This window comes from Rhipicephalus microplus, chromosome 2 (genome assembly GCF_043290135.1).
Source record: "Rhipicephalus microplus isolate Deutch F79 chromosome 2, USDA_Rmic, whole genome shotgun sequence".
Classification (NCBI taxonomy): Eukaryota; Metazoa; Arthropoda; class Arachnida; order Ixodida; family Ixodidae; genus Rhipicephalus; species Rhipicephalus microplus.
In genome coordinates, this window is record NC_134701.1 from 138,673,616 (window position 1) to 138,699,291 (window position 25,676).

Sequence of the window (25,676 nt, forward strand, 5' to 3'; positions counted from 1 at the left end):
CATGCGAAAGCCTGTTCAAACGACCTTCTTGCGTGAGAAGCCTTCGCTCATTCATTCAACTTACATTTTACGTGATTGCCGCGCGTTGGGCGGCAATCACGTGGTATTTTTTTTTATTTCGCGCATTTTAAACAAACCCCGGAAAGCAAACAGTCAGTGCTGTTAGCTTATCGTTACTTTGAAATTTTGTTATTTCTGGATAAGAGCTACAAGCATTGTATTGAATATTTGTCTCTAGAGTCAGCGTTTAAAAAGTTCATTAAGTAATATTTGTTAATTACTTTCTTGCAGTATCAAAAAATATTATGACATGCTACATACAGCTAAGAACAATACTATGTGGAGACGATAGCGCTCTTCTTTACCATGTTATTGTTTGGTGTTTTTTTTGCTGGAAACCCCTGTATATATAGCAGTGTCAAACTTTCACACAAGCTGAATCTATAGGGAATGTATTGGGGAGACGTGGCCGTCCTGTCTTTTCCAGTCACCAGAGAAAAGAACGCTCATAAGTCGACGACGAGCAGAAGTCACGTGCTGTCATGTCCGCTCCGCCAATCATCACATTCGGGCATCAATATTGAGCTGAAGATCGAGATCGAGCAGATGTGAGAGCGAACTAAATGCTCGAGCAAGGTATACGTCACCCGCGTACGACGGAACGACTGCAGCTCCGTCTCGTACGTCCCTCGGTTTTCCCGCCGCCCGGTTTGCATGATAGACCCACGAGAGACGACAGCTGCGCCCGCAAACCGTGAATCAGCGGCACAGGACACCGCAACAGCGCGTCCGCGGGGCTCCCTCGAGGAGGCTGGGCGGCAGGAAAACAATTTCGAAGTGCACAGCACATACGGAAGCCACTGAGTTAGCGGGAAATACACAGACGCGCAGCCTGAACGCAATGTTTGCCGTGCACGTGCCGCATATTCATCGTCTGTCCCGTATTTCGCGTTTCTATCCCTCTCCCCAGGTGATGCCGCAAGCAAGAGTCCGCTATGTTAAGAGTAAAAGAAGCGAGCTTTTAATGATACAAATAAACAAAACTGCCGCATCTCCACTAGTATATGAATCATAACTAACGGCAATATATATATATATATATATATATATATATATATATATATATATATGCTATGGTTTATCGAGTTTTGAGAGGACCTAGAGTTGGGCAAGACAAAGCCCGTGGATGTTTTTTGAGCGGTTGTTGATTCTTCACAGTCACACATGAAATGCGTCGTAGAACGTATCAAGACATCGTATACTGCATAATCCCGTTGCTGTTCATAATGTCTATGTTGAAGTCGCCGATTGGCATTAAAAATTGATGCTTGTACTGTGTTTCATATTCGTAATCACAACATAAACACGTTTCGCCTTTGAGGGAATTCCGCGAACTTCTGGGTTATTTCCAATTCGTGTTCTGCGATTAAAGCAATTAGACGATTCGCAATACTAAATTCTGTATAGTATAGGGAGAGCTGCGTTCAGTTCTTCCTATGACACAATGAGCTGCCTGTTTAGCAAAGGATGTTTACAATTTAGGGTACTTGGTATACTCTGCTGTGGGAGAGTCAACAGCCGCCCCTGTGGGCCTCACAATTCGTGAGGCTGGGCACAGCGAATTAGAAGAAATGGTTGACGATTTACAATAAATAGTACTCTGCAATGGCGGATCATAAGGCCATCCCGTGAGCCTCACAAGTTGATGAGGCCCCGATCCGCTGGAACATTCCGACTTCCTTTTTGGCTACTCTAGTAAAAATGGTCAACAATTTAGAGTACTTCGTACTCAACTATGGGAGGGCGGTGAGCCGTCCCTAAATTCACGGGGGGAGGGGACTTAGAAAAAGGGGGTAACGATTTAGAGCACGGGGTACTCTACTATGAGAAAGCTTACAGCCGTCCCCAAAAATTCACAGTTCACGATGCGAATGCACCTGAAGTCATACTGTGGCAATCACTGTCGAATAGGCGGGACGACACTGTCTTTATCTCGCTGTGCAGAACCATAAAAACGGTGATAGTCAACTTATAAACCTTGTAAAAACGTAGTGTATTGAATTATCACTGAATTCTATTTTAATTAGTGTATTCTTAGAGTGCCTCGAGTGCTGCAGTTGACCTTTATCTCAGAGTTAACAATATTATATGCTACATACACACAAAGAGTTTTATTATAGAAACAGTTTTGTACAGACCATGACAGCGAACAGCGAGATTTCATGACAGCGAGATCCTAAGGTGCTTCGAACCTAAAAGGTACCTTTTCATTTTTAGCGGCTCATTCCGTTTAGGAAACCGTTGCGGTGGAGTAGCGGTTACGGATCTCGGCCGCTTGCTCAAAGGTCGCGGGTTCGATCCCGGCAGCGGTGGTCGCATTTTGATCGCGGCAAAATAATAGAGGCCCACTTAATTTGCGATGGCAGTGCAAGTTAAATGACGCAGAACTGTCAAAATTTGTGGAGCCCTCCCCCCACAACAGCATGCCTTTTAATCATATCAAGGTTTTACTACTTCTAAGATATGATCAGTTATTATTCTAATTACCAGCGGTATTTTAAATTCGAAGCATTTCTTAGCGAACTTTGGCGAGTTTGAGCGTGTCTATCTATCTATCTATCTATCTATCTATCTATCTATCTATCTATCTATCTATCTATCTATCTATCTATCTATCTATCTAAGTCGACTTTGTGCATCGCGTGATCGCTAGGCGAAGCAGTGGTGGATCAACCACGCGGGTCTACGATGCGTGCGCGCTCAAGTTGTTCACTTAGAGTTAAGCAGCACCACAAATGTAACGGGTATTATTTACTATTCAACTGCTGTTCAAGTTCGAAATCGATACGCGTTGTGGACTGTGTCGCAGCCATAGACAGAGCAGACGGCATAGCAGACGCCGCAGAGCACGCACACAGTATCAAGCACGCAGATAGCCCCACGCCGCTCGGACAGGCTCGGGACGTTTCGATCACATGCATATGACGTAGCCGTCTGTGAGCCGAAGCGTCCGCGGGCCACCAGCGGGTGGTCCGGGACTGGGTAAATTGATGAAGCTCAGTTCAATCGCAACTGCCTTAAGTGCGTATCACGTAAAAGCTTCATCGTCCGTTTGCATAGGTAGTGACGTAGCGGTTACGTATGTTCACAAACGTCTTTTTCTTTAATGCGAAGCATTTCTTATTGAACCACGGTGACTTTTAGCGTGTATATCTATCTACCTATCTATCTATCTGTTTAGCCGCTTAGGTTTGCGTGTTCTCGTGGTCACCCCCTTAACTTGGCGTGAAACAAAATTAGCATGGCAGGATAAGGTGATTTGACGAAATGACGGGCTGATCATGGCATGAGTAATATCACAGCCCCGTCGCGTACGTCGCCAAACAGTTTCCGTCAGACAGGGTCACATACCCTTGGGCGGGTAGGTGCCGCTGGTATGCGGGTATGTTCCCCAGCTGGTTCACACTTTGTGTCTACCCAGGAACGTCGAGAACACACAAGGGTGATTTTACCGCGTGACCATTAAGCAGTACCGACATCGGTAGCGTCAACCCAATGAAAACATAGAATAAATCTCAGGGTTCCAGCTGGAATCGAACTAGAGCATTCTTCGTGGCAATCAAGCATTCTACCACAGAGCTACGCCAGGTGCCAGAACTACTTTTCAAATAGACACTAATATTCGTGGAACGACAATAGTGCTTCAGTGCTGCCTACCCAATTTTTTAAACATTACATATGTACTCCATTGATACACAGCCGTCACGTCGGGTCAACGTCAATTGTGGTTAGGTGTCATGCGCTGAACTTGATTTATGTATGTACAGCGGTGTCCAGGACCAGAATCTTTGCGAGCGTTAGGGCTTCGTATCACCTTCTTGTGTTGCTACTACGCATGTTCCAGTTGGCATATTTGCGCAAGTGCAAACAGCTGTTTATTTGAACATCTGCAACTTTTCAACATGTCTGTGCGTGCAACATTTGTACATATATTTAGCGTCATTTCATGGCGTGTGACTCAATAAAAAAAATGGCAGCATATCTACGGAGTGAATGATGGGGAGTGGGGCGAAGCATTCGCCCGTCCATTCGTTCTTGCTTCCGTCCGTTCCTACGTACGTCTGTGTAACCCTCCATGCGTCCATCCACCCGTCCGTGCGTGCGTCTGTTCGTGCGTCCGTCCCTGCGTTCGTCCATGCATCCGCGCCTGCGTCCGTTCATGCGTCCATCCATGCATCTGTCTGTGTGTCCGTTCGTCCATCTATTCAGCACTCCAAGTAACACGATCTCGCATCTTTTCATCATATATTCTCCATATAGAAGCACCGCCATCCAGCGGACATTTCAAGGACTAAACGGGAGGTGGCACATGCACACTTTCTTACGGCTTGCGCTTCGGGTTTACCGTTAACCACCTTGAGTTCATGGTATATACTAGTTCTCTGTATTCATGGTTATGCGGCCCAACTCTCGCTAAACCTTTCTAAAACCAAGGAGGTTACACCCAGCGAGTATAACGTAGCAACCCTTTCTTGTCAGATCGTGCTCAATGTACATGCCAATAGCTGCTAATGGGGATTGCAGCGTGCGCGTTACCTAAAGGCCAAATGCTCCTGTCTCTCATTCCCCCTTAGCAGCCATTAACATGTGCATTGAGCACTATCTTTTATTGTTCAACAACGTACAGAAGAAATCTCTCACCGGAACCACCTTGGAGGTCAAAATCGTAAGGACCACTATTTCGGGTATGTGCGACTATTGGTTACGTACTACGAGGGACGCACAAGCCACGCCATAAGGAGCTTCACCCCTAAAAATTGTAACACGGTCACCTTCCTTCCGCCTGCTCCGCAAACGTCGATTTCCAGGTATACGTAGGATCTGCCGAATTTTTTCTTGCTCGTATTATCGTGTCTCACCGCTGCTTTAAGCACTGAGCTTCAAAACAAAGGGAAGCACTCACGGTGTCCACAGCAAAAGCGCAGAAAATGCCGTGTTCTAGCAGACAACACAACCCGAAAGCCTATAAGTGACGTCATCACGTGCTATTTTTCCTATTTCGAGAGCTTTCTCAATCGCAAAACAATGAGCACGCAATCGATATGTCGTCGGAAGTAGCAAAGACAGATGACTTTTCAAAATATGCACATCTGCCTCATTGACATTTTGATGTTGAGGCAAGTACTTCTTTGAGCTACAAATGTATTTAGACTACTTAGTTATTAATCCTTTACGAAAAAATTAGTAGGTACTTTGCATGGCACTTTCCTTGTTATTAAAATCGTGCTGCGTGATAATAGGACGCCCTGTTTATACCGATGATTTCACAATCTCCCAGTTTTTAGTCGGTGCAGTGGTTCCCACAGCTAAAGCTATAATCATCGTCTTCAGGACAGATCACCCCACGGCGTCAACAAATGCGGAAATAGCTGCCCTGCGCACTTAATTTGGCCACTCAAAAAACACCTACACAATGGTCGGACTTCAGCAACTCCAAGGCAGCTCCAAAGTCTGTGCTATTAGCTTTGCGTCGCGGGCAAAACAGGTCAGCTTTCAATTTTGTTGTCTTCTTAATGACAAAGTACGGGCATTTCGTGACGTTTGATTGGCTTCCAAGTCACAATCACGCCATGGGAAACGAACACGCCAATAATGCCGCTCGTACAGCTGACACGGAACACAGGAAGATACCATACCACTTTCAATGTTAGACGTTGTAAGCAGTCTTTGAGGACTTGCACTAGAGTCCATGCCCTCTCTACGGTGCCTACAAAGCAGCCAGTCCAACTGGGCAAATCACTATCAACATCTCAATCTTTGATGTATCTGTATATACAAACTGGGCTCCGCCGAAGAGAGGCCCCACTGCTTTATTGTTTATGGTTAGGTCTGGCACTCACGAGATTGTATTCTTTCCGCATTAGAATGGCCGACAAGGCGATCTGCAATGCCTATCGTTGCGATGAGACGCTACGCCTAACCCTGTGTTACTGTCCGGTCGATAATATTACTGAGAAAAACTGGACAAGCGGCTTTGACAGTGATGTCGTGCTCCACGACAGATTGATGAACAGTGACTGACTGCGTGCTTGTGCGTGGGCTGTGTGATGTCCCATATTTCTTTCTCACTTCTGTCTTTCATATCTCTCTTCCAGTCCCAGCCCCACCGCGGTGGTCTAGTGGCTAAGCTACTCGGATGCTGACCCGCAGGTTGCGGAATGTTGTAGGCCCGTGTGCTCAGATTTGGGTGCACGTTAAAGAACCCCAGGTGGTCAAAATTTCCGGAGTCCTCCAGTACGGTGTCTCTCATAATCATATGGTGGTTTTGAGACGTTAAGCCTCACAATAATAATCATTGAACAGTGACACACTTATTCCTTTGTCATCCTCGTTCTCCTTTTCTTACAAATAACTAGAACACAAACTTTGTTTGGAAGGCGGAAATGTGTAAACTGCATATGAGTCTAGGCGGTTCCAGTCGTTTTATAAATATCAGCCGCTGTGTTGGTGCTATGGCTGTGCTGCTCAACTGCTGCTCTCATGAAAACCACGTATTCGACCCCTGGTCGCGGAAGTCACCTTTCCATAGAAAGCGCTGTAGGCCCATGCACTCAAATATAGGTGTCCTGGTGGTGGACAATTTTGGTGCCTTTTACTAGTGTGTCAAGCTAGTGTGGTTTCGCCTCACATAATTTTGCAAATTAAGTTCTCTGTTTGAATGTGTGTGCGAGAAAGCACAGTTAATAAATAAACTGTCGAAGAAACTATCATCAAAATATTTCGTCGCTTTATGTATAATGCGGCAGATGATTATTTCTTAACTGACATAGGAAATTAATCGAATATTTCTGGGCATCCCTTACTACCTCATAAAGCCCATCTTGCCCCTCCTGAATATATTCGCAAACGTTTTTGTACAGGCATTGTGCCTGTGGAGCCTATCGATTGAGCACCTCGTGTTCCTTACACTTCCTATTCAGTGCTGCATGCCTACCCGAGGGAGCCGTCACGCATCCTCTGCGTGAACTGCGATGTTAGTGGCATCGGCTTCATTATCAACCTTTTCGAAAGTAGAGGGGCGTGACTCGACCACACGTTTGCCTTGGATACGTCTGAGTGGACCCTGTACACAGCATCACGAGAGTTCGGCTCTCAATTCAGTCACTGTTGGCGGCGAAACCATTCGTGAACAATTCGCTCTGCAGCAGCGAGGAGTGGCCGGAAAACTACGATAGCCACAGCCTTGTCGTACGCCTAGAAACCACGTGCGTGACCGAGAGTGACACCTTCGAGGTCTGTGTCAAGAAAGTCTCACTGTACACATCGCGCCTAAGGAAAGTCATGGTGCACTTTTTATTGACCTACTGTGAGAAATAAGATAATGTGGTCGAGTTCAACTCCGAACTTACAAGTAAGGATATGAGGGAAACCACCTCCGCCCAAACCTACCAGTAGCATTCACAGTAGTATACCAAACCTAGCTTTCGAAGCTGTGCAGTGGAAGGCAGGAATTGAAAAGTTTGTGAAGGCTAGTCACAAAGGCAAACAAGAAAATAATGAGTGGCCTTTCAGATTCTCAGATTTTTTATTTTTTTAGGGGGGAGGGGGCAATCTTTCAATCATGGAAAACGCTGAGCACGAGATTTTTAATCTGAAAGCACGGATTATTAAAACAGTACACATCATGTGACAGATGATGAACTTTTCGTTTTATAAAAGTTTTGCGGATAACCTTTCTTTAACTTGTCACCAGATGTGAAGCAGGCTGACTAACAGATAATCCAATCTTCGGCAGCGTGCTGTTATTCCCCTAAAATGCCCAATTTGCAAAGAAACAGCTTGTAAAAATTGTCTTCGATTTCCTCTTTCATGCAGTCGAGTTTCTTTATATACATCCCCAATAGTTTACATACACAGTGAAGCAGTAAAATAACATACAAGAATACGTTACTTTTCCGTGTTCCCTTCTTTAAAAAAAAACAGCTATAAGAGTGAAAGAAGGTGAGGTATTTGTCTGTACACAGGGCAGCTGTGTTAGCTCTTTTTCGCATCTGTTCGCACATGAGAGTGACCTGATAAGGCAGTAGATAAACGGCATCCCTCAAGGTTCTCGATTACACCGTTCTTCGCAGAGTGCCTCGATATAAGCGGAAAAGAACGTAGTGTATAGTCGCTTGTTGCACAATCACAAGCAGCAGCAGACAAATTCTGCTCTTGAAGGTATGAGCTGAATATAGTCGAATGTTTGTGTGTAAGACCCCAATGCAATACGCCAAGGTGCATTCCAGGTGTTTTCATTTGAGGTGCCATCTATTTTCCGATACCTCAGTTTCAGTGGAAGCAGAAAACTGTAATAATGTCAAGAGATGTCGATCAGGATCAAATTGCAGGCTCGAGCTCAGGATGAAGTTGCATTATGAAGTTTCTGATCACTATCAAGTTACACCTATGAGCCTTCGTGCTCATAGTTCTTAGCTCTAATAGCGTTAATGAACTGAATCGGTCGATAGCATGAATTACGACTGCTAAAATTGCTAAGAAGCCATGGAACCATGCATAGTGTTTTGTAAAAGCGCTTACGACATTGTTGCCTTTTAAAGAAGAGACACCTTTTCTTTGCATGCTTTTATTTTTTATCCAATCGGGAAGAAATGTAGTTTATGCCGGCGCTCCTCAGGATAGCCGTATGCATCAGTTATGTTCCTAACGAGTGCGAAGCGACGTGCTGCGAAGTAAGAGAGCTGTACAGAGCAATTTGTAAGCGTTTGAGAATATTCAATTTTTGAAGTCGTATCTAATAATACCGAATCGAATATTTCAATTCGACCTTTGCAAACCTAGTATTCGAACATTGGAAAAATTCAGCTGGAAGAACATCTGAAGTGCGAAACAAGCGAATGTTGCAACTTGGTAAGGGCGAGGTGCTCAAAGGTAACCTTAACGCCGTTACTGAAAGCCTTTCATTAAAACTTTTGTTGATATACTGCTTGAAGTACGAGCGCACTTTTCTTTCCTTTTTAAATGCGAAGCATTTCTTGGCGAACTTCGGTGACCTTGAGCGTATCTATCTATCTATCTAGCCGCTCTAGTTTGGATGCTCTCGTGGCCACCCTGTTAACTTTGCGTGAACAAAAATTTGCATGGGAGGGTAAGGTGGTTTGACAAATATGACGCGCTGGTCAATACATGAATAATGTCACAGTTCTGTCCAGTACGTCGTCAAATAGTTCCCGCCAGACAGTGGCACATACCCTCGGGGGGGGGGGGGTAGTGCCGCTGGTATGCGTGTATGTGCTATAGGTGATTGACAGTATCTACCCAGGAACGATGAGAACACACACGGGATATTTTAACGCGTGAGCGTTAAGCAATACCCGACATCGGCAACCTCGACCCAATGAAAAATGTCAGGTTAAGAAAAAAAAACCTGACATGGGTAGCTTTGACCCCTCGATGAATGTAATTAATAAATTTCCGGGTCTCAACAGGAATCGAACCGAAGCATTTTGCGTGGCAGTCAAGCATTCTACCACAGAGCTATGCCAGGTCACGAAACTACTTTTCGAATAGATGCTAATCTTCTTTAACCGTCAATAGTGGTAGCAGTGCTGCCTACCCAGTTTTATGAACATTACATATGTACTCATTTTAAATCACCGTCCCTTCGAGTTAACGTCAGTTGTGGTGTTGATTTATATAGCACTGTCAAGTGCCAGCACCTTCGCGAGCATCAGCGCTTCATATAAGACTTCGGTGTGGCTAATACGTATGTTCCAGTTGACATCGTTGCACAAGTTCAAACAACTGGTTATATAAACCTCGGCAACTCTTCAACGTAGGTCTTTGCATGCCACATTTGTACATATATTTAGTGTCATTCTATGACGTGTCACTCATTAAACAAATTGCAACACGGTCACCTTTCCTTTGCATGCTTCGCATAACGTCGATTTTCAGGTATGTGGGATCTGCCAAATTTTTTTCACTGGATGTGATGAAAATTCATGCCTCCAGTACAAAAGGCCAAATTATAGTTCGGGATACTGTCGATATGCTAGAGTTAAAAGAAATAAGCAGTACTGGGCTCAAAGCTTATCGCCGAAACTCTCGAAACACTTCAGCGAGGTCGTGACCCGAAGAAAGAATCATCCTTTGAAGAAGGGGTGAGCGCATAGACCTTTTATCCAGGTATCGCCGAAAGTGCTTTGCGATGCCTACCCAATAACCTGCTACTGAGGTGCCAAATGAGCTCAAACTTTCAACTGCAGGCAGGACTGCGGCATCACGGCGAGAAAGTATGATGGCAGGTCATGTGTAAAAGCTTGTATTTCAGCATGCCAGCTTGCAGCCTTTCAGTAGCCCTCATTTCAGTTCAGTTCTGTAATGAATTATGCGAGATGGAAATGGTCGTATCATCAGCGTAAAGAATAACTTTAGAATCTTCAAGGCAGTCAGGCAAATCATTAATATAGACACAAAACAGTAAGGGTCCAAGAATAGAACTTTGTAGGACCCCTTGATTAATTATTTTAACATTAGAATTAACGCCCCCCATGGAGACTGATTGTTCACGATCAAGAAGGTAGTTTTTATGAAGGTCAAGGATGGGCCAGTGATACCCAAGGACTCTAATTTGCTAAATAAAATATTATGACTAATGGTATCAAAGGCTTTCGTGAAATCAAGAAACACAGACACTGTGAAATTACCGTTGTCGATGGACGTTTTCAAGAAATCGGTTAATGATAGCAATGCTAAATTCGTAGAACTACCAGCCCGGAAACTGAATTGACAAGGCTTTAGCAGGTTAAATTTATTGAGGTACTTGTTAATACGTTTCACAAATCATTTTTCAATAAGTTTGCTGATGGAAGACAAAATAGAAATAGGGCGGTAGTTACGGACATCTGTCGTATCACCTTTTTTGTGTACTGGGATTAACTTGGCTTTTTTCAGTGAGCTCGGAAATATACCATGTTTAAAAATGACATTAATTATATTGCTTAAGACTTCTGAGATGTCTGGAGCAGCAAGTTTTAAATGAAACGCCGATACATTGTCTAGTCCAGCGCTACAGTTTTTTAGACTCAGGATTGTAGAATAGACTTCGTCAATGGTACCAGGAAATCGAAAGAATGAATGAATACAGCGGATAAGGGTGTACGAGGATACTTTGGGCCTATCATTGTATACTTCATAAAAGTAAGCACTAAAAGACTCGGCTATGTCAGAGGACTCAGTATAGATTTGCTGTTTATACCTAATTTTATCAATGACATTACTAACCTGAGGTCTGTTTAAAAAGTCATTGAAAAGTTTCCATTTTTTCTTTGGGTCATTTCTTGCTTTACAGAATTCTTTTTCACAATAAAGTCGTTTTGACTTTTTCAACAGTTTATTGAACATCTTACTATATTTTTTTATACCTAAGTCTCAAATTCACATTAAATGGCTGTTTTTTTGTTTTCCTGTAGAGATTATCTTTTTCCGCAGACAGCGTGAGTTCTTCACGTCAAGAGTTCCTCACATCGTGTTATACAAAAAAATGCAGGGGGGAGGTGAAACACCCCACCAAGATGGAGTATCGGTACGGTCTAAAGTCTAGGTCGTCGTAAATGTCTTTGAGGTGAGTAGCTGTTTGAATGAAGTGTGTGATTTAATAGTTGGTGGCTTCTGCATCGCGGTCCTCTATAAGTGTTTTTCATAGGCTGGGTATGCCCATCACGAAAAAAACATACCATAAGCCACTTCTTCAAGCGATGCTTGTAGAGAATAACGCATCGAGAGAGAATTAATGACGAAACGTTTTTCAGTTCTCACTGAAGGACATACCAATACAGAATGGCATATTTTAAGCTAACAAAGCAATATCCTTTGCAAACTGGCTTTAGACAGTCTTGACTATGGGAAAAGCATCTCAATATGATAAGTAATGAAGTGTTTTACAACAGCAGAGGAACAACCAAGTGTACGCAATGCGAATTGCGTTACGAGTAGTTTGTCGAGTGCTCCAACATTTTACAAAAGCTTGATCTCGTTCACCAATTAAGTCTGGCGCATACCCACTGTGGATGACGATAGGGATTGATTACAAAAGCTTTTGGCATAATGCTTCTTCATCGTCAATCACAACACAAAAAGTGAACAATTCACCTTGTATGTGCGCAGTGGTACCACACTTCTCCAGAAAATCACGAAGAATGGCATAGTGAATGCCTGCCTACTACACAATGCGTTGTGGGTACCCTCCAAGTTTACTTGCAGCCGCTACTCAAAGAGTGAAAAAAAAATCTTTGAAAGTTCTCTCTTCCACCTTTCACTGTGACAGTGCTGTGAGTTATGCGTAGGCCTGGCGACTTTTAATTCTGTTTTCCCTAATTCACATAGGGTTCTTTTTTTCTTTTCTTTATCTCCGTACACCCTCTCTCTTGCCCTTATAATACGTACCCCAGTACTGGGTAGCAAACAAGATGCTGATATCTGGTTAAGCATGGCTTTCCTCTCCATCTCTTTCTCTTTTTCTTGCTGTACGCGGAAACCTCGAAGCCAAGTAGGAGATAGCGAAGTGCTAGCTCACGATAAGAAACGTCCAATACCTATCATACGGCACGCGCATTCCTAACGAAAGAAACGTTCCTTCTTTTTCACCAGACAGCCCAGTCTAGTGCTTATGAAGTACTGTTTGCTGGGTGACTTGGCAACTTGCGCCGTGTTTTGTATCCCTTCTTTTGTAGTATCGTCTTTCACGAAACACTTTGCTAGTGCTTATCAGAAGCGAAAGTGACACTCACTCGACAGGAGTTCTTCAAAGAGATAATAAAGGTCATCCTCTTTTCTGTCTTTTTATGAAATGGTGCTAAAACAAATTATTATTATTATTATTATTATTATTATTATTATTATTATTATTATTATTATTATTATTATTATTATTATTATTATTATTATTATTATTATTATTATTATTATTATCGACACTTGTTTGTCCAGTGTTCAGTTCTAATTGTCGGGGTGAAAGTAACACGTAACAAGGAATACATCTTCCTTTGGTGTGTTTTTTTTTGTTTTTAAAATTAAAGCCATAAAAAAATAAAGCAATATCGTGCTGTTAAAACGAATGTACGGCATAATCGAAATACCTAATGCGTACTACGATGCTTAAAACGACTGTTTTACAGCGAGAGTTGTTATGAGATCAAAACTCGGGTCACGCGCGGCGCCGTATTTGTCCGCTGCCGCCACCGTCACCGGTGTCCGTAACAACATCGCACTAAATTGGAAAAAGAAATACCTAGCACCGATGGCACTGTGGGGCTTTAACGTGGATCCACCGGGTGCCAGCCCAGCATTTTACCATTGATGATGATCATCTAAGTCACATTGGGCTTGTTTGCAAACTTGCCTTAGGCTTGAAAAATTGAATTGCTGCACAAACTTGAAGGAAAACAAGGGAGACAGGAAAGAGCGAAGTCTCCCTTGTTTTCCTTCAAGTTTGTGCAGCAGTTCAATTTTTCAAGTATGAACCAACTAGTCTGCAAAAAAGTATTGCCTTAGGCAGGCTTAATCTATTTAAAGCGATCGCGTTATTACGACTTATAAAGCGTTTTAAAACAGCAAAGAGACAACCATGCAGTCGTCGCACAATGCGAATAGCGTAACTCGTGGGTCGTCAATTGCTCCAACCCATGACAAAAGGTTGTTTTCGCTCACCTATAAACTCTGGCGCATACCCACTTCAGGCATGATTCCTCATCGTCGTCAGCCACTGCTTTAACAATTGGCAGAAGTTTGTTGCGAGTGATTAGCGGATGCCAAACTTCTCAGAAGAATGACAAAAAATAGCATAGCGAATGCCTGCCGACTACCGAAAAATTTTTATTGATAATGCCGCAGTGGTTATCAAGCGAGTGTGCTTGCAGCACTTACCCAAATGAGTGTTTACCAAAGGCTCAGAAAGGCCGCTCTTCTAGCTTTCCCTGTGGCAATGCTGCACCTTCCACGCAGGCCCGGAGTTTTTTCTGCAGTGCCCAGTTGCACTAGCCCGTGCGTGTGTGTGCTTGCGTGCGTGTTAGAAGTGAAAGTTTCCCCCAGTACTGAAGCGCGACTACTCTCTTGTGAAAATCATTTCAACTAATAACCAGCAATAGTATACTGTTATCTTGCTTCACTACAATCACACTACAATCGAATGCGGGTTTCATTCATGGTGGCTAACGACACGCGCGCTAATAAATCGTCCAAACGTCTCTTGTATCCAAATAATGGTGTGCTAACGGAGGTGGCCATATGCCACCTCCTGATCATTTTCGCATCTGTGGGTTTTGTTTATCGTGTCCGGTCAATTTGACTTGACTTATTAGCGTTAGTGGGGCGTTGTGGACAATAAACGAAAACATGCCGCTAACGTTCCTGATTACAGGGAAGCTTCGTATTTATAGCTCCTCCTCAGCAAGGTAAGTTAAATAGTTATATGCACAGTTAGCTGAACTTCATAGTTTCTGCCGGTCTTCGTGAATTCAGCCCGATTTCTAGCGCTTTCCGTATTGACGACACCGTAGGAAAGAAAACAAGGTACAGTAATTCTAACCCCTTCCCTCAGTTTTGTTGATCATGCAAGGACTGCTCACGCATCAATGCCTAACTTGGAAATATCCTAGACGCCTCTCTGAACAGTACAGGAAAAATAACAAGCAAACATTGATTAAGCCGTGCTGCGATCCTAAATTGTACGACTTTTCAATTACAAATAATTTTGCTCAGACATCATTATCTCAATCCCCTGCCAGTTGCTCCGCTAGTCTTCATCTGGTACCTCCGATATTCTAGCGCAAGTGAACTGTCTCTCACCCCTGACGTCGGTTCATTATCTGCAGTTGATAAGCAACATACGCAATCGTCTGTTACATACCTGGCATAAAGTAGGAGTGACTCGTGAGTTATTACCTTACTAGAGCGAGGTACGTACTGAGATAACGCCCCATTTTCAAAAACAATGGCTTTTATTACTTCATCTTATTAATGGACCCAATCCATTATCTGAAGTTTATTGATCATTCGAAGCCCCTGAAGGAAGATATACTTTTTGCTATGATTATCTAACGCTAAGTGATTGTCCGTGTGTCCATCTGCTGAGATGATTATAAACTCTGTGCGGCATTTGTACTCTCTGGCACATGGCAAAAAAAAAATATCGTCCTTATCCGTCCATGTCTATAAGCCAACAACATTTTGAAAACTTGTATCGGTACGTTTACAAAATGCACAACTCCCGCTGTGTCATCAGAACAATATATGGGTCACTGAGTTGCAGAAATTATATGGTATTCAGGACGAAAAACAATGCCGGGTGTAGGCGTTAAACATTTCTATTAAATCGATACAGTTCAAGATAACTGCACTGGTGACATGAAAGACATCCTTGCACTGAATATCGTTTAATCTCTAAACTTACGAAGACTGCCTACTATTATTCGCATATATTTTCTTCAGCCTACCTGTTCGTACAGGTCGGGTGATACAAATGACTTTTGTTAATGAAAGCAACCCACTTCAAATATAAGACTATAGAAGGCCTTGCCTTTGGGTCAGAGGTTCGCTTCCTCGAAGTAGCAAACCTTTTGCACAATAGTAGACGTGCATATATGTCCTAACCGCTTTGAATGCTCACTGTATGACGGACATGCCTTCGCAGCAATCACACGTTCCGCGGCTGCAGCGCAATTCTTCATAGAGCGCAGATTGCCACCACCTCCTTCAGTAGCGCACCTGTATCTACATCTCAACTACGCCCAGAGATGACTGGTTATGAGTCCCGCTGCCTCAACAGCTGTGCATCAGCATTCTCAGCACACAATTAAGCTACAATCAATAGCAAGTCTTTAATAAAAGTGTGCCCACACTCCAATGCTTTATGGCAATAAATCGGCAAAGTGTTTTGCGCGTAGCTGATGTTTTCCATTGGTCAACCGAATTAGTCAATGCTACTACATACATCCTTACTGCCCGTATAATTTCTTCGCATGAAATATTTTCGGGGAAGCATGTTTAGTGAACTCAAGTGTGAGTTTACTCTAGCTGTTTCGTCGGCCTTTTCAAGTAGATTTCTGCTGTGTGACGTTTAATCTTCAAGGCGGACCTTGTGTACAGTCGGCAAAGAGGTACTTCAGCCGCAAAGTCATCATTATGCGGACGAGTTTTATACACAGCACACTATCATGCATCCAATGCTGACGAAGACGCAGAAAACAGCTGAGATGCTTCAGATGGTTTGATTGGTTCATGTACAAATGAGTTCAACCAGCTGAGGTCAGGCTACTATAGAAATGTAACGATTCACGAAATGCCTTGATTTACGGAGACACAAACTAGAGTTGAGTGGCGTTAACGTAGTTACCATTGTAAAAGAAGAATATTATTATTCAAAACAACATTTGCACCTATTTGTTTCACCAGCAGTGGAATCATCGTCAGACTGCCTACGCCTATTGCAGCGTGAGGGCCTCTCCCATGTTCCACCAATCAACCTTATACCAGCCAATGGAACACTGGCACGGTGATTTTTCAAAATATAAAGCGGTGGCCCACGATAACTTTCGTGCCGCCACCATCATACGCGCTGGCTACATCCAAGTTCACTGCGGGCTGGCCAGTAGCGCCTCTGGCGTAGAAAAGAAAATTGTCTTCATGTTGATTTGTAGTGAAACAGGCCAATTTCCTTCTCGTGGAGTGTATGCGAAGCGTGTTGACTTTTATTCGTCGATGCATAAAAAAGGCGCAATGAAGTTAAAAGTTTTGAAACTGGAGGTGTCGAATTTTTTCCAACCACTCAGAACGGAGCTATCGCTCGTCAAGCGCCGCTTGACAGCGTTAAAAAGGCACAGGAAGTTATCCGCCGAATTACCCTTCTCATGAAACATTTTAGCATTTAACTCAATAGGGAGCCACGAACTGTCAAAGCATGAGCATTTCTGCAAAATATTTTGTGGAATATGTCCAACCAAAGTGTAAATTTAGGCTTTATAGTGAAAAAAAATTGGCAGCATATCCAGGGAGTGAATGATGGAGAGTGGGGTGAAGCATTCGTCCGTCCATTCGTTCCTGCTTCTGTCCGTCCATGCGTCCGTCTGTGTGACCGTCCATGAGTCCATCCGCCTATCTGTGCCTGCGTCTGTTCGTGCGTCCGTCCCTGCGTTCGTCCATGCATCTGACCCTGCGTCTGTTCATGCGTCCCTCCATCCATCTGTCTGTGTGTTCGTTCGTCCTTCTATTCAACACTCCAAGTACCACCATCTCGCATCTTTTCGTCAAATATTCCCCATATAGAAGCACCGCCATCCAGCGCGCATTCCAAGGACTAAACGAGAGGTGGCACACGCACACTTTCTTACGGCTTGCGCTTTGGGTCTACTTCCCACCTTTAACCACCTGGAGTTCATTGTATATACTACTTCATTGTATTAATGGCACTGCGGTTCAACGCTCGCTGAACTTTTCTAAAACTAAGGACGTTACACCAAGCGAATATAACGTAGCAACCCTTTCTTGTCAGATAGTGCTCGATGTACATGCCAATGGCTGCTAATGGAGATCGCAGCGTGCGCGAAAACAAAAAGCCGAATGCTCCTGTGTCTCATTCCCCATTAGCAGCCATTAGCAAGTACATCGAGCACGATTTTTTATTGTTCAACAACGCACAGAAGAAATCTCTCACCGGCACCACCTTGAAGGTCAAAATGTTATACTTGTTACATTCTACAACGGCTAAAATGCACGAACGAGTGCCGTTAAAAGGAGCTTCGCCCCTAAAAATTAAGGCAGTTCTTCCCTATTGGTGCCGAGTCTTAAAGAAATGCGGAGACGGGCAGGATTCTTTGATGATGATGATAACAGTTAAGATGCTCGTCTATATGTATGTCTCACATTCATTCGGGGGGATCAGTCAAGAAAGCGAAATAGTTATAGGGAAAATAAGGCACATACAAATTGTATAACTAGTATAATGTATTTTATTGTTTCTTATGTTCCTCATATACGTCTTGTATCATTTTTTTTCTGTGTGCCCTCACCGTGATAACCGTCCCCCACCGCGGTGGTCTTGTGGCTAAGGTACTCGGCTGCTGACCCACAGGGCGCGGGTTCGAATCCCGGCTGCAGCGGCTGCATTTCCGATGAAGGCGGAAATGTTGTAGGCCCGTGTGCTCAGATTTGGGTGCACGTTAAAGAACCCCAGGCGGTCTAAATTTCCGGAGCCCTCCACTACGGCATCTCTCATAATCATATAGTGGTTTTGGGACGTTAAACCCCACATATCACTCAATCTATCAATCGTGATCACTGTCGTCACCGCTAAGCGCAAACGAAGTGTGAGAAGCGCATTCAGAGGAAGTATATACTGCTTTTTCGATTATTGGCTTTACTATATATATATATATATATATATATATATATATATATATATATATATATATATATATATATATATATATATATATATATATATATATATATATATGTATATTCTGCTCACGGCCAGTTATCTTCTCACGTACATTAGTGCTGAAGTACAAAGAGCCTGGTCCAAATAAATTTCATTTCATTGATTCTCTCATATATTAAATGTGAAGCATTTCTTTGAAAACTTTAGCAACTTTGAGCGTATCTATCTATCTATCTATCTATCTATCTATCTATCTAGCCGCCTAGGCCTTTTAGCTCTCCTGGACGATTCCATAATTCTATCGATACCAAACTGTGTAAGGCATAACATGACTGTATGAAAAACATATTTACTAGTTATAACATGAAAATGGTGGGATGTATGTCATGAATATTATCATTACATTTCATGGTCCTGCAGCTCTTGCGGTGTTCTCGTTCACATGGCATGTTGTAAAACTGGTATGGTATGACATGATTGCATGGCGAACACAAGTGACTGACCATAACATGAAAATTATGACATGCGTGTCATGTAACAACATGATTATGTGCCACACTCTTGATGCGCTCGCGGCCGTTTTGTTAGCATCACATATAACAAATCTGGTATTACGGTACGTGAATAGATGACGAAGGCATGTGACTGGTGCAAGCATGATAATCATGAGATGCCGTGTGATGTAACAACTTGGCTACATGCCACGCTCATGATGCGCTGGCGGCGGTTTCGCTAGTTTCATTTATACCAAATTTGGTTTTACGGTACGTGAATGGATGACGAAGGTGTGACACTGGTGCAAACATGATCAACATGAGATGCGAGTCATGTAACACTATGATGACATGCTACGCTCTTGATGCGCTCGCGGCCGTTTCGCTAGGTTCACGAGTACCAAATTCGGTATTACGTGACACGAATGGACGACATAGGTAAATGACACGTCCAAACATGATAATCACGGCATGCGTGTCATGTACCAACACAGCTATATGCCACACTCATGATGCGCTCACGGCCGTTGCGATAGGTTCACATATGCCAAACTTGGTATTACGTGGTGTCAATGGCTGACGAATGTATGTGACTGATGAAACAAGATAATCATGCGATGCGTTTTATGTGAGAACGTGACTACTTGCCACAGTCAAGGCGCCAATACATTTCTATGCGAGACGATGCGTGAGCTCGCCGGCGTTCATTTCGTTGCATCAAGCCGGAGTTGCCACTTCGGCGTTGCCACGCCAGGCGCCGGTCCTGCCATATACTCGCAGGCGCGCGCCGCCCTGCGTTGCTTTGACGCATGCGCGTGTCACTGCCTCCGGCGTCCCTCCGTCACAAAATAAGGAAGACGCAGTGTTGTCTAGGTAACGCATCCGCAGCGCGAAATGCTGCATGTCGCATTTCTCACCGGTTGCCTTCAAGCCGCACCGATGGACGCTGGTCGCGCTGGTCGTGCCTGGCGTCAGACTATACAGTGCTCGTGCTATAACGTAGCATCGCTGTGTTCAGCGTGCGCGCGCCTCAACGCTACCTTGGAGTATATTGGGTCCTTCACGATGAGCTCGCGGCCGTTTTGCTAGCTCCAGATATACCAAATTTGGTGTTACGTGACGTCAACGGATAACAAGTAATATAACTTATGCAAACGTGATAATTCTGACACGCGTGTCATGTAAGAACCTGACGACATACCACGCTCATAGCGTGCTCGTAGGCGTCTCTCTAGCTCCAGACATACTAAATTTGGTATCATGTGACGTGAATATAAGATTACAAAGGTGAACGACACATCCAAACATAATTATCTTGACACGAAAGTCATACACGGCATCATTTACCTCCACGAGGAAACGTTGTGCTGATTTTAATGTGACATATCAACCTTTCTCATTCGTGTTACGGATATCACTGGGTCGCACTGTACGTGGGACCTGCCATTTTTTTTCCCTTGCAAATAGGTTTGCAGTGTTCACGATGATTTATTTTTTATCCAAAATAAACGCGAGAACCCAATGAGAAGCGAAGTCACAAAGGCGTCCGAAGACGCAAGCACAAAGATTAAACAAAGATATGTTCTACATATTATTCTCATGGGGACTAAACGACCGCAGCACCACAGTACCCTCCAGTTTTTTTGTTTTGTTTTTTTAACCGCAATGCTTCTGCTCATCTTCACTTCCCTTCGACACAGTCTAGGTATAGTACTGTACAAAGTTGCGTTACGGGCAACCCCGCCTGTGTAGTGAAATCATTACGATGCTCGTTGTCGGACTATGGGTAGGCGCGTTCGAATCAAGCCCCATCAAGAAATCTTTTTATCTCCTTCTTTCTCTTTCTGCTGTTCTCTAACCCAATACGCTAAGCCAATCGGCTCATCTCTTCAGGCGGCAAAGAACACGGTGTTCGACTTTGCTGCTGAACGTGATGACACGCAGTTTGAGGCAGCGTCTTGCACCTTTCCCGTCTTCGCATGCCCGCTTGCAGGACTTGGCGCGTACGTCGGATTGAAAAACAAACAAAAAGTCCCGCCGAGAGTGTGTAGAGTCCCGGGAACCCTGATCGTACTTGGCAGGCTAAATGATTGTTAAAACAACCAATTATTCTGGTCATGAACTGCAATATTAAGTTCAATCGGTGATGACTTGGACAAGTGTTGCCGGGTTCTCCTAATAGTTGATTTCTAATATCAAGCTGCTTCTCTTTCAGCAGCTATGTTATGTAGTTGTCTGCTCAGTATAAGCCGATTGCATCAGTACTTTATGCAATCAGGTTATGGCTTTTTTTGCGCTAAAGCAGCATTACATGCAAAGTCTGACATAGTAGAGATTGCGATGGTGCGAAGATGTCATGTTCCGAAGTAGCAACTCTTTCCCCCAACTCTGGCTGTGCTCACAACAAATGCCCGGGTTTCCAAGTCACACTTACCTGAGCAGATTTTCGACGTCTCCCCGCACAGCACCAGAAAAGTAACCAGCGCACGTTGAGCCATGCGTGCTGGCATTTTGAGTCGTACCATTTTTGGTACACACGCCGCACCTCGAGACATCCTTGTCTCGCTCCCTCCGAGTATAACGCGCGTCTGTTCAGCGTCCGGTATCTCGGGTGTTGGAATGCACCAACACTTTGCGTCCATGATGGTGTTGGCAGATTATCTTTTGTAGATAAGCTACGAATGTAAGCGTTTGTCACTCTTCTCACATTGAAGCGAAAATGGCACGCTGCTCATTCATGTGGGGTGGGCACTTTTCGAGATAACGCCACATTTTTAGGAACAATAGTATTTGCGCAGCCACCCTTATGAATGCTCTTATCAATTGTTCTATGTGTGATCATCTTCAGAAAGCCAAAAGAAAAATACGTTGCAAAGTCAACGCGTTAGTCCATCCGTCTGCCTATATAATCATAAACTCGACTCGTCATACGTGATATTCTGCACATACCCAAATAATAGCGCTCTTATCTGTCGATGCCTGTATTGCGCAGGAATATAATATCAACAGGTTGAGGCCACAGAATTAGAAAATTATACGCCCACATCTTCTTCACGACAGTAGAAGCCGCTTCTTTTAATTACACAAGTCCTACAGTGTACATGACCGCAATCCATGCGTAGTGAAGATGTTTTACATTTTCTGGGTCGATAGAGTTTAAGAAAAGCATACCAATGACCTAAAGGTGCATTTACCATAGTACAGCTGAAACTATACCTCTATCTTTGTAGCGTATACGACCATTCGTCTGCAGTGAATTCATGCATCCGATTAGTTTGAATACAAACGGGTTGGTAGAATTCTCAGAGAATGTTGTCAGCAAGGTCATCTCATCTGAAAGATTTTATCCGTGGCTGGAGTCGTCTATTGAATGCTTTGAATCCTTCTTGTTTCGCTCTCATGCATGTGCAGCCATTACACCTGCCTCGGTTGCATTGCAGCCCCACCGCAATGGTCTAGTAGCTAAGGTTCTTAGCTGCTGACCTGCAGGTCGCGGGATCAAATCCCGGCTGTGGTGGCTGTATTTCTGCTGGAGGCGGAAAGGTTGTAGGCCAGTGTGGTAGACGTTAGGAACCCACGGTGGTCGAAATTTCCGGAGCCATTCACTACGATGTCTCTCATAATCATATGGTTGTTTTGGGACGTTAAACGCCACATATCAACCAATCAATCAATCAATCAATCAATCAATCAATCAATCAATCAATGAAATCGGTTGCATTGCAAGTACAAGTCTCAATTTCACCACGACTGTGAGTGGACTACAGAACTATATTATTCCGGTGAGTAGCGCACGTCAGGAGCACTGACTGTTAGGCTAGTTCATCCTGCATTTCCTTCCTTTGAAATTAGCGCGAATAAATAGCTGTACAAAAACACGGAAACACTGTAGCACGTGGTTCATATACGTAATGCCCTCTGTACCCCCTGTACAAATGAGCTGTCCGGTGGCTCTGCTATCTGTACAAGTACGTAATAAGGCGAAACGTAGCTGAGTACTCTCGAAGCATAAACAAAAGACCTATGTCATTATTAGAAATTTGGCGGATGCTTTAGCTTTGCTTTTAGGGGGAAACGCCATATAGCTTTCTAGCACCGTTAGCATGGAATTCTGATTCACTTGTCATGATTCGCTTCTCACTGGATTTGACGAGCGTGATGTCAGTGAACAAAACATTCGTGCATAGGACGTTATTCACTTTGAACATGCGTAGAGCGCCTCTCAGAATTACAATACTGAAATATCACATGATAGTCATTAGCGCCACTTGTAGTTGCCCTTTTTGTTACTGCATGGACGAAGACTATCATGATTATAATAATGATAGTGACGACTTATATATCAGTCATGTTAAATACATGGGTTGTTCTCAAGCACCAGGACAATTCGTTACGCAGTTCCCATGGTGTAACACTCTGTACATTTATACAATTCTGACACAGAAAATTACACGTGTTCGCTTGAACACTTGAACGGCATGAACTAGTGTACGGATGAATGAATGAGCGATTGGATAAATGAATGAATGAATGTTATGTATTCACTCCAGCGGAATGTCAAGAATTGCTAATGGTGAAATCCTTATTGTAAATAAACTCAGGCAAAGCAAGCCAACAAGAGAGCCAATGAGCACTATCTCTGAAGCGATAGCATGAAAGAGTTCGTTTCGCAGAATTTCTGGCGTAGGCGCCGAGGTGAGTGTCGTTGGATGCATGACCGAAAAATCGAGGACGATGGAAATAAGTAAAGCAAGATCCGCTCACATAGATAAAAAGACAACCCTATCCGAAAAATCGCCATGGTGGATACTGGAAAACATGGGGGTCGTAGTGGAAATAATAGTGTGCATGGTGGAAATTATGATGGATATGGTGGGACGTAGTGGAAAATATGGTGGATATGCCGGGACATACTGGGTGGTACGGTGTACAGATGATGGGTAAAGTGGAGATGATGGTGGAAAGTAGGGGCTAAATAGTGGGCAATAATAGGACACTCTGCCCACCATTGCGATAATGCTGGGAAGCCCTAAGCATATGGTTGGTGGTGCTTATTATGGTGGGCCACATGGTGTACCAAGCTGAGAAACTCTTCCCATCATTGCGATAATGCTGGAAAGTACTAAGCAGATGATTGGTGCTGCTTGTTATGGTGAACCACATGGTGTACTAAGCTGAAAAGATCTGCCCACCATTGCCATATTGCTGGGAAGCAGTAAGCAGATGATGGGTAGGCTTATAATGGCGGGCCATTTATATAGCGTACCAAGCTGGGATCTGTATGCCATATGTTTTTCCACCAAAGGTTAGGCCTACCGATCGAGCCCGTACCATTGTGTTAACCGTGCTTCCGGGTTTCAGAATACACGATTTCAACGATTAAGAATGACAATACAGTGCAGCCATGGCATCAATTACCCTAAATGAAGCATTTTTCATTGTGTAAGGTGTCCGCTCAAGAAGAAACAAATATCGATGCGACGCGATTCAAGCACTCCCAGAAAACGTACGTCTCTTCGCACCGACAGCCGCCGGTCGCACTCGCCGGCCCTTCTCTAGTTTTTGTGCGAGAACTCAGACTTGGCAATTCGTACGCTTTGGGAACCAATATGATAGCGTAATGTTTCTGGCACACTGCATTCGTTCTGGCGAAGCCGTTATGTAGTTGTTGCTTTAGCGAAAGAGCTAAAGCATTGCGCTGGCACGACCACCCTCTACATTGTGCAAAAAGCATCCCAATACTCAATCAAATAAATTAGGCGGGCGTATCTATGAAATGAGCCTAGAAGCGTGATAAAGCGTGAGCAGATGTCGCCCTTTAAAACGAGTGCGAAACAGATATTATACTTGGCAGACCCCGCCGGTAAACTGTTGCTGCTCCTCAGTTCACTTGGTTTTTTTTTCTTGCAGTTGTGAATTGTAAAAAAAAAAAATAGCACTGGTGCCATTAATACAGTGGCAATCGTTACAGGCAGCAGTTGCTTGTGTTTATTAAATGTGCAATTTTTAGTAGCATGTGCAGATCTTGTCTATCTCATGTACACGACAAACATAAATGAAGTTGAACCGTAAGTTTGTATGCCAACTAACTATTTAACACACAACACACCTCATGTTAGTATGGCGCAGTGGTTAATGTTTCCTAATGTAAATCCGCAGGTTGCACGTTCAATCCTCCGTGGCACCTTGTTTTTTTACGGGATGGTTGTTTTTTTTACCGTTTTTATAGAATTCTTTTTTTATTTTTCGTGGCAGCTAGTCACGGTGATTCTGACGCCATTTCGTGCTCAAGCGTTGCCGGCATCACAAATAACCAAGTTGCGGATGAGGCGGCTTGAAGCTTCACAAATCACCGGGCTTCCTTGCCAGAGAGAGAGAGAGAGATAAAGATGCAAGGAAAGGCAGGGAGGTTAACCAGACGCACCTTCGGTTTGCTACCCTGCACTGGGGAAGGGATAAAGGCATCTGCCTCAGTTGCGCAGAAAGCAACTAAAGCACTGCTACTTTACCTTAAGTCAACAAACCTGACCAACCACCTGTAGACTGTGTGTGCTCCCCGAGTGTGCTCGTGATTGTGTGTACCTTCTCATCTTTCTGCAACGTCTTTTCTCCCCTTTATTCCTTCCTTGCCAGAGGATCCAACAACCCTAGACCCTAACTTTGCTACAATTCTTCAGTAATACAGGGACAACAGAAATCTGTATCCAGCACTGCATAACAACTCCAAAGCAATGGAATCTACAACA

At 43.8% G+C, this 25,676-nt stretch overlaps 1 protein-coding gene across 2 annotated transcripts in view; it reads right to left on the bottom strand.

Moving 5' to 3' along the window:
- Positions 1 to 21,615, bottom strand: part of LOC119169732 (MAM and LDL-receptor class A domain-containing protein 1-like) — a 336,454-nt gene extending 314,839 nt beyond the window's left edge. The window contains exon 1 of one of the 2 annotated variants that reach the window (XM_075886851.1): positions 21,365 to 21,587. In XM_075886851.1, the coding sequence (XP_075742966.1) occupies positions 21,365 to 21,572 (208 nt within the window). In that variant the 5' untranslated portion in view covers positions 21,573 to 21,587. Of the gene's footprint in view, positions 1 to 21,364 lie in introns of both variants that reach the window. The other variant, XM_075886852.1, reaches the window with a different exon arrangement.
- Between the last annotated feature and the right edge of the window lie 4,061 nt (positions 21,616 to 25,676).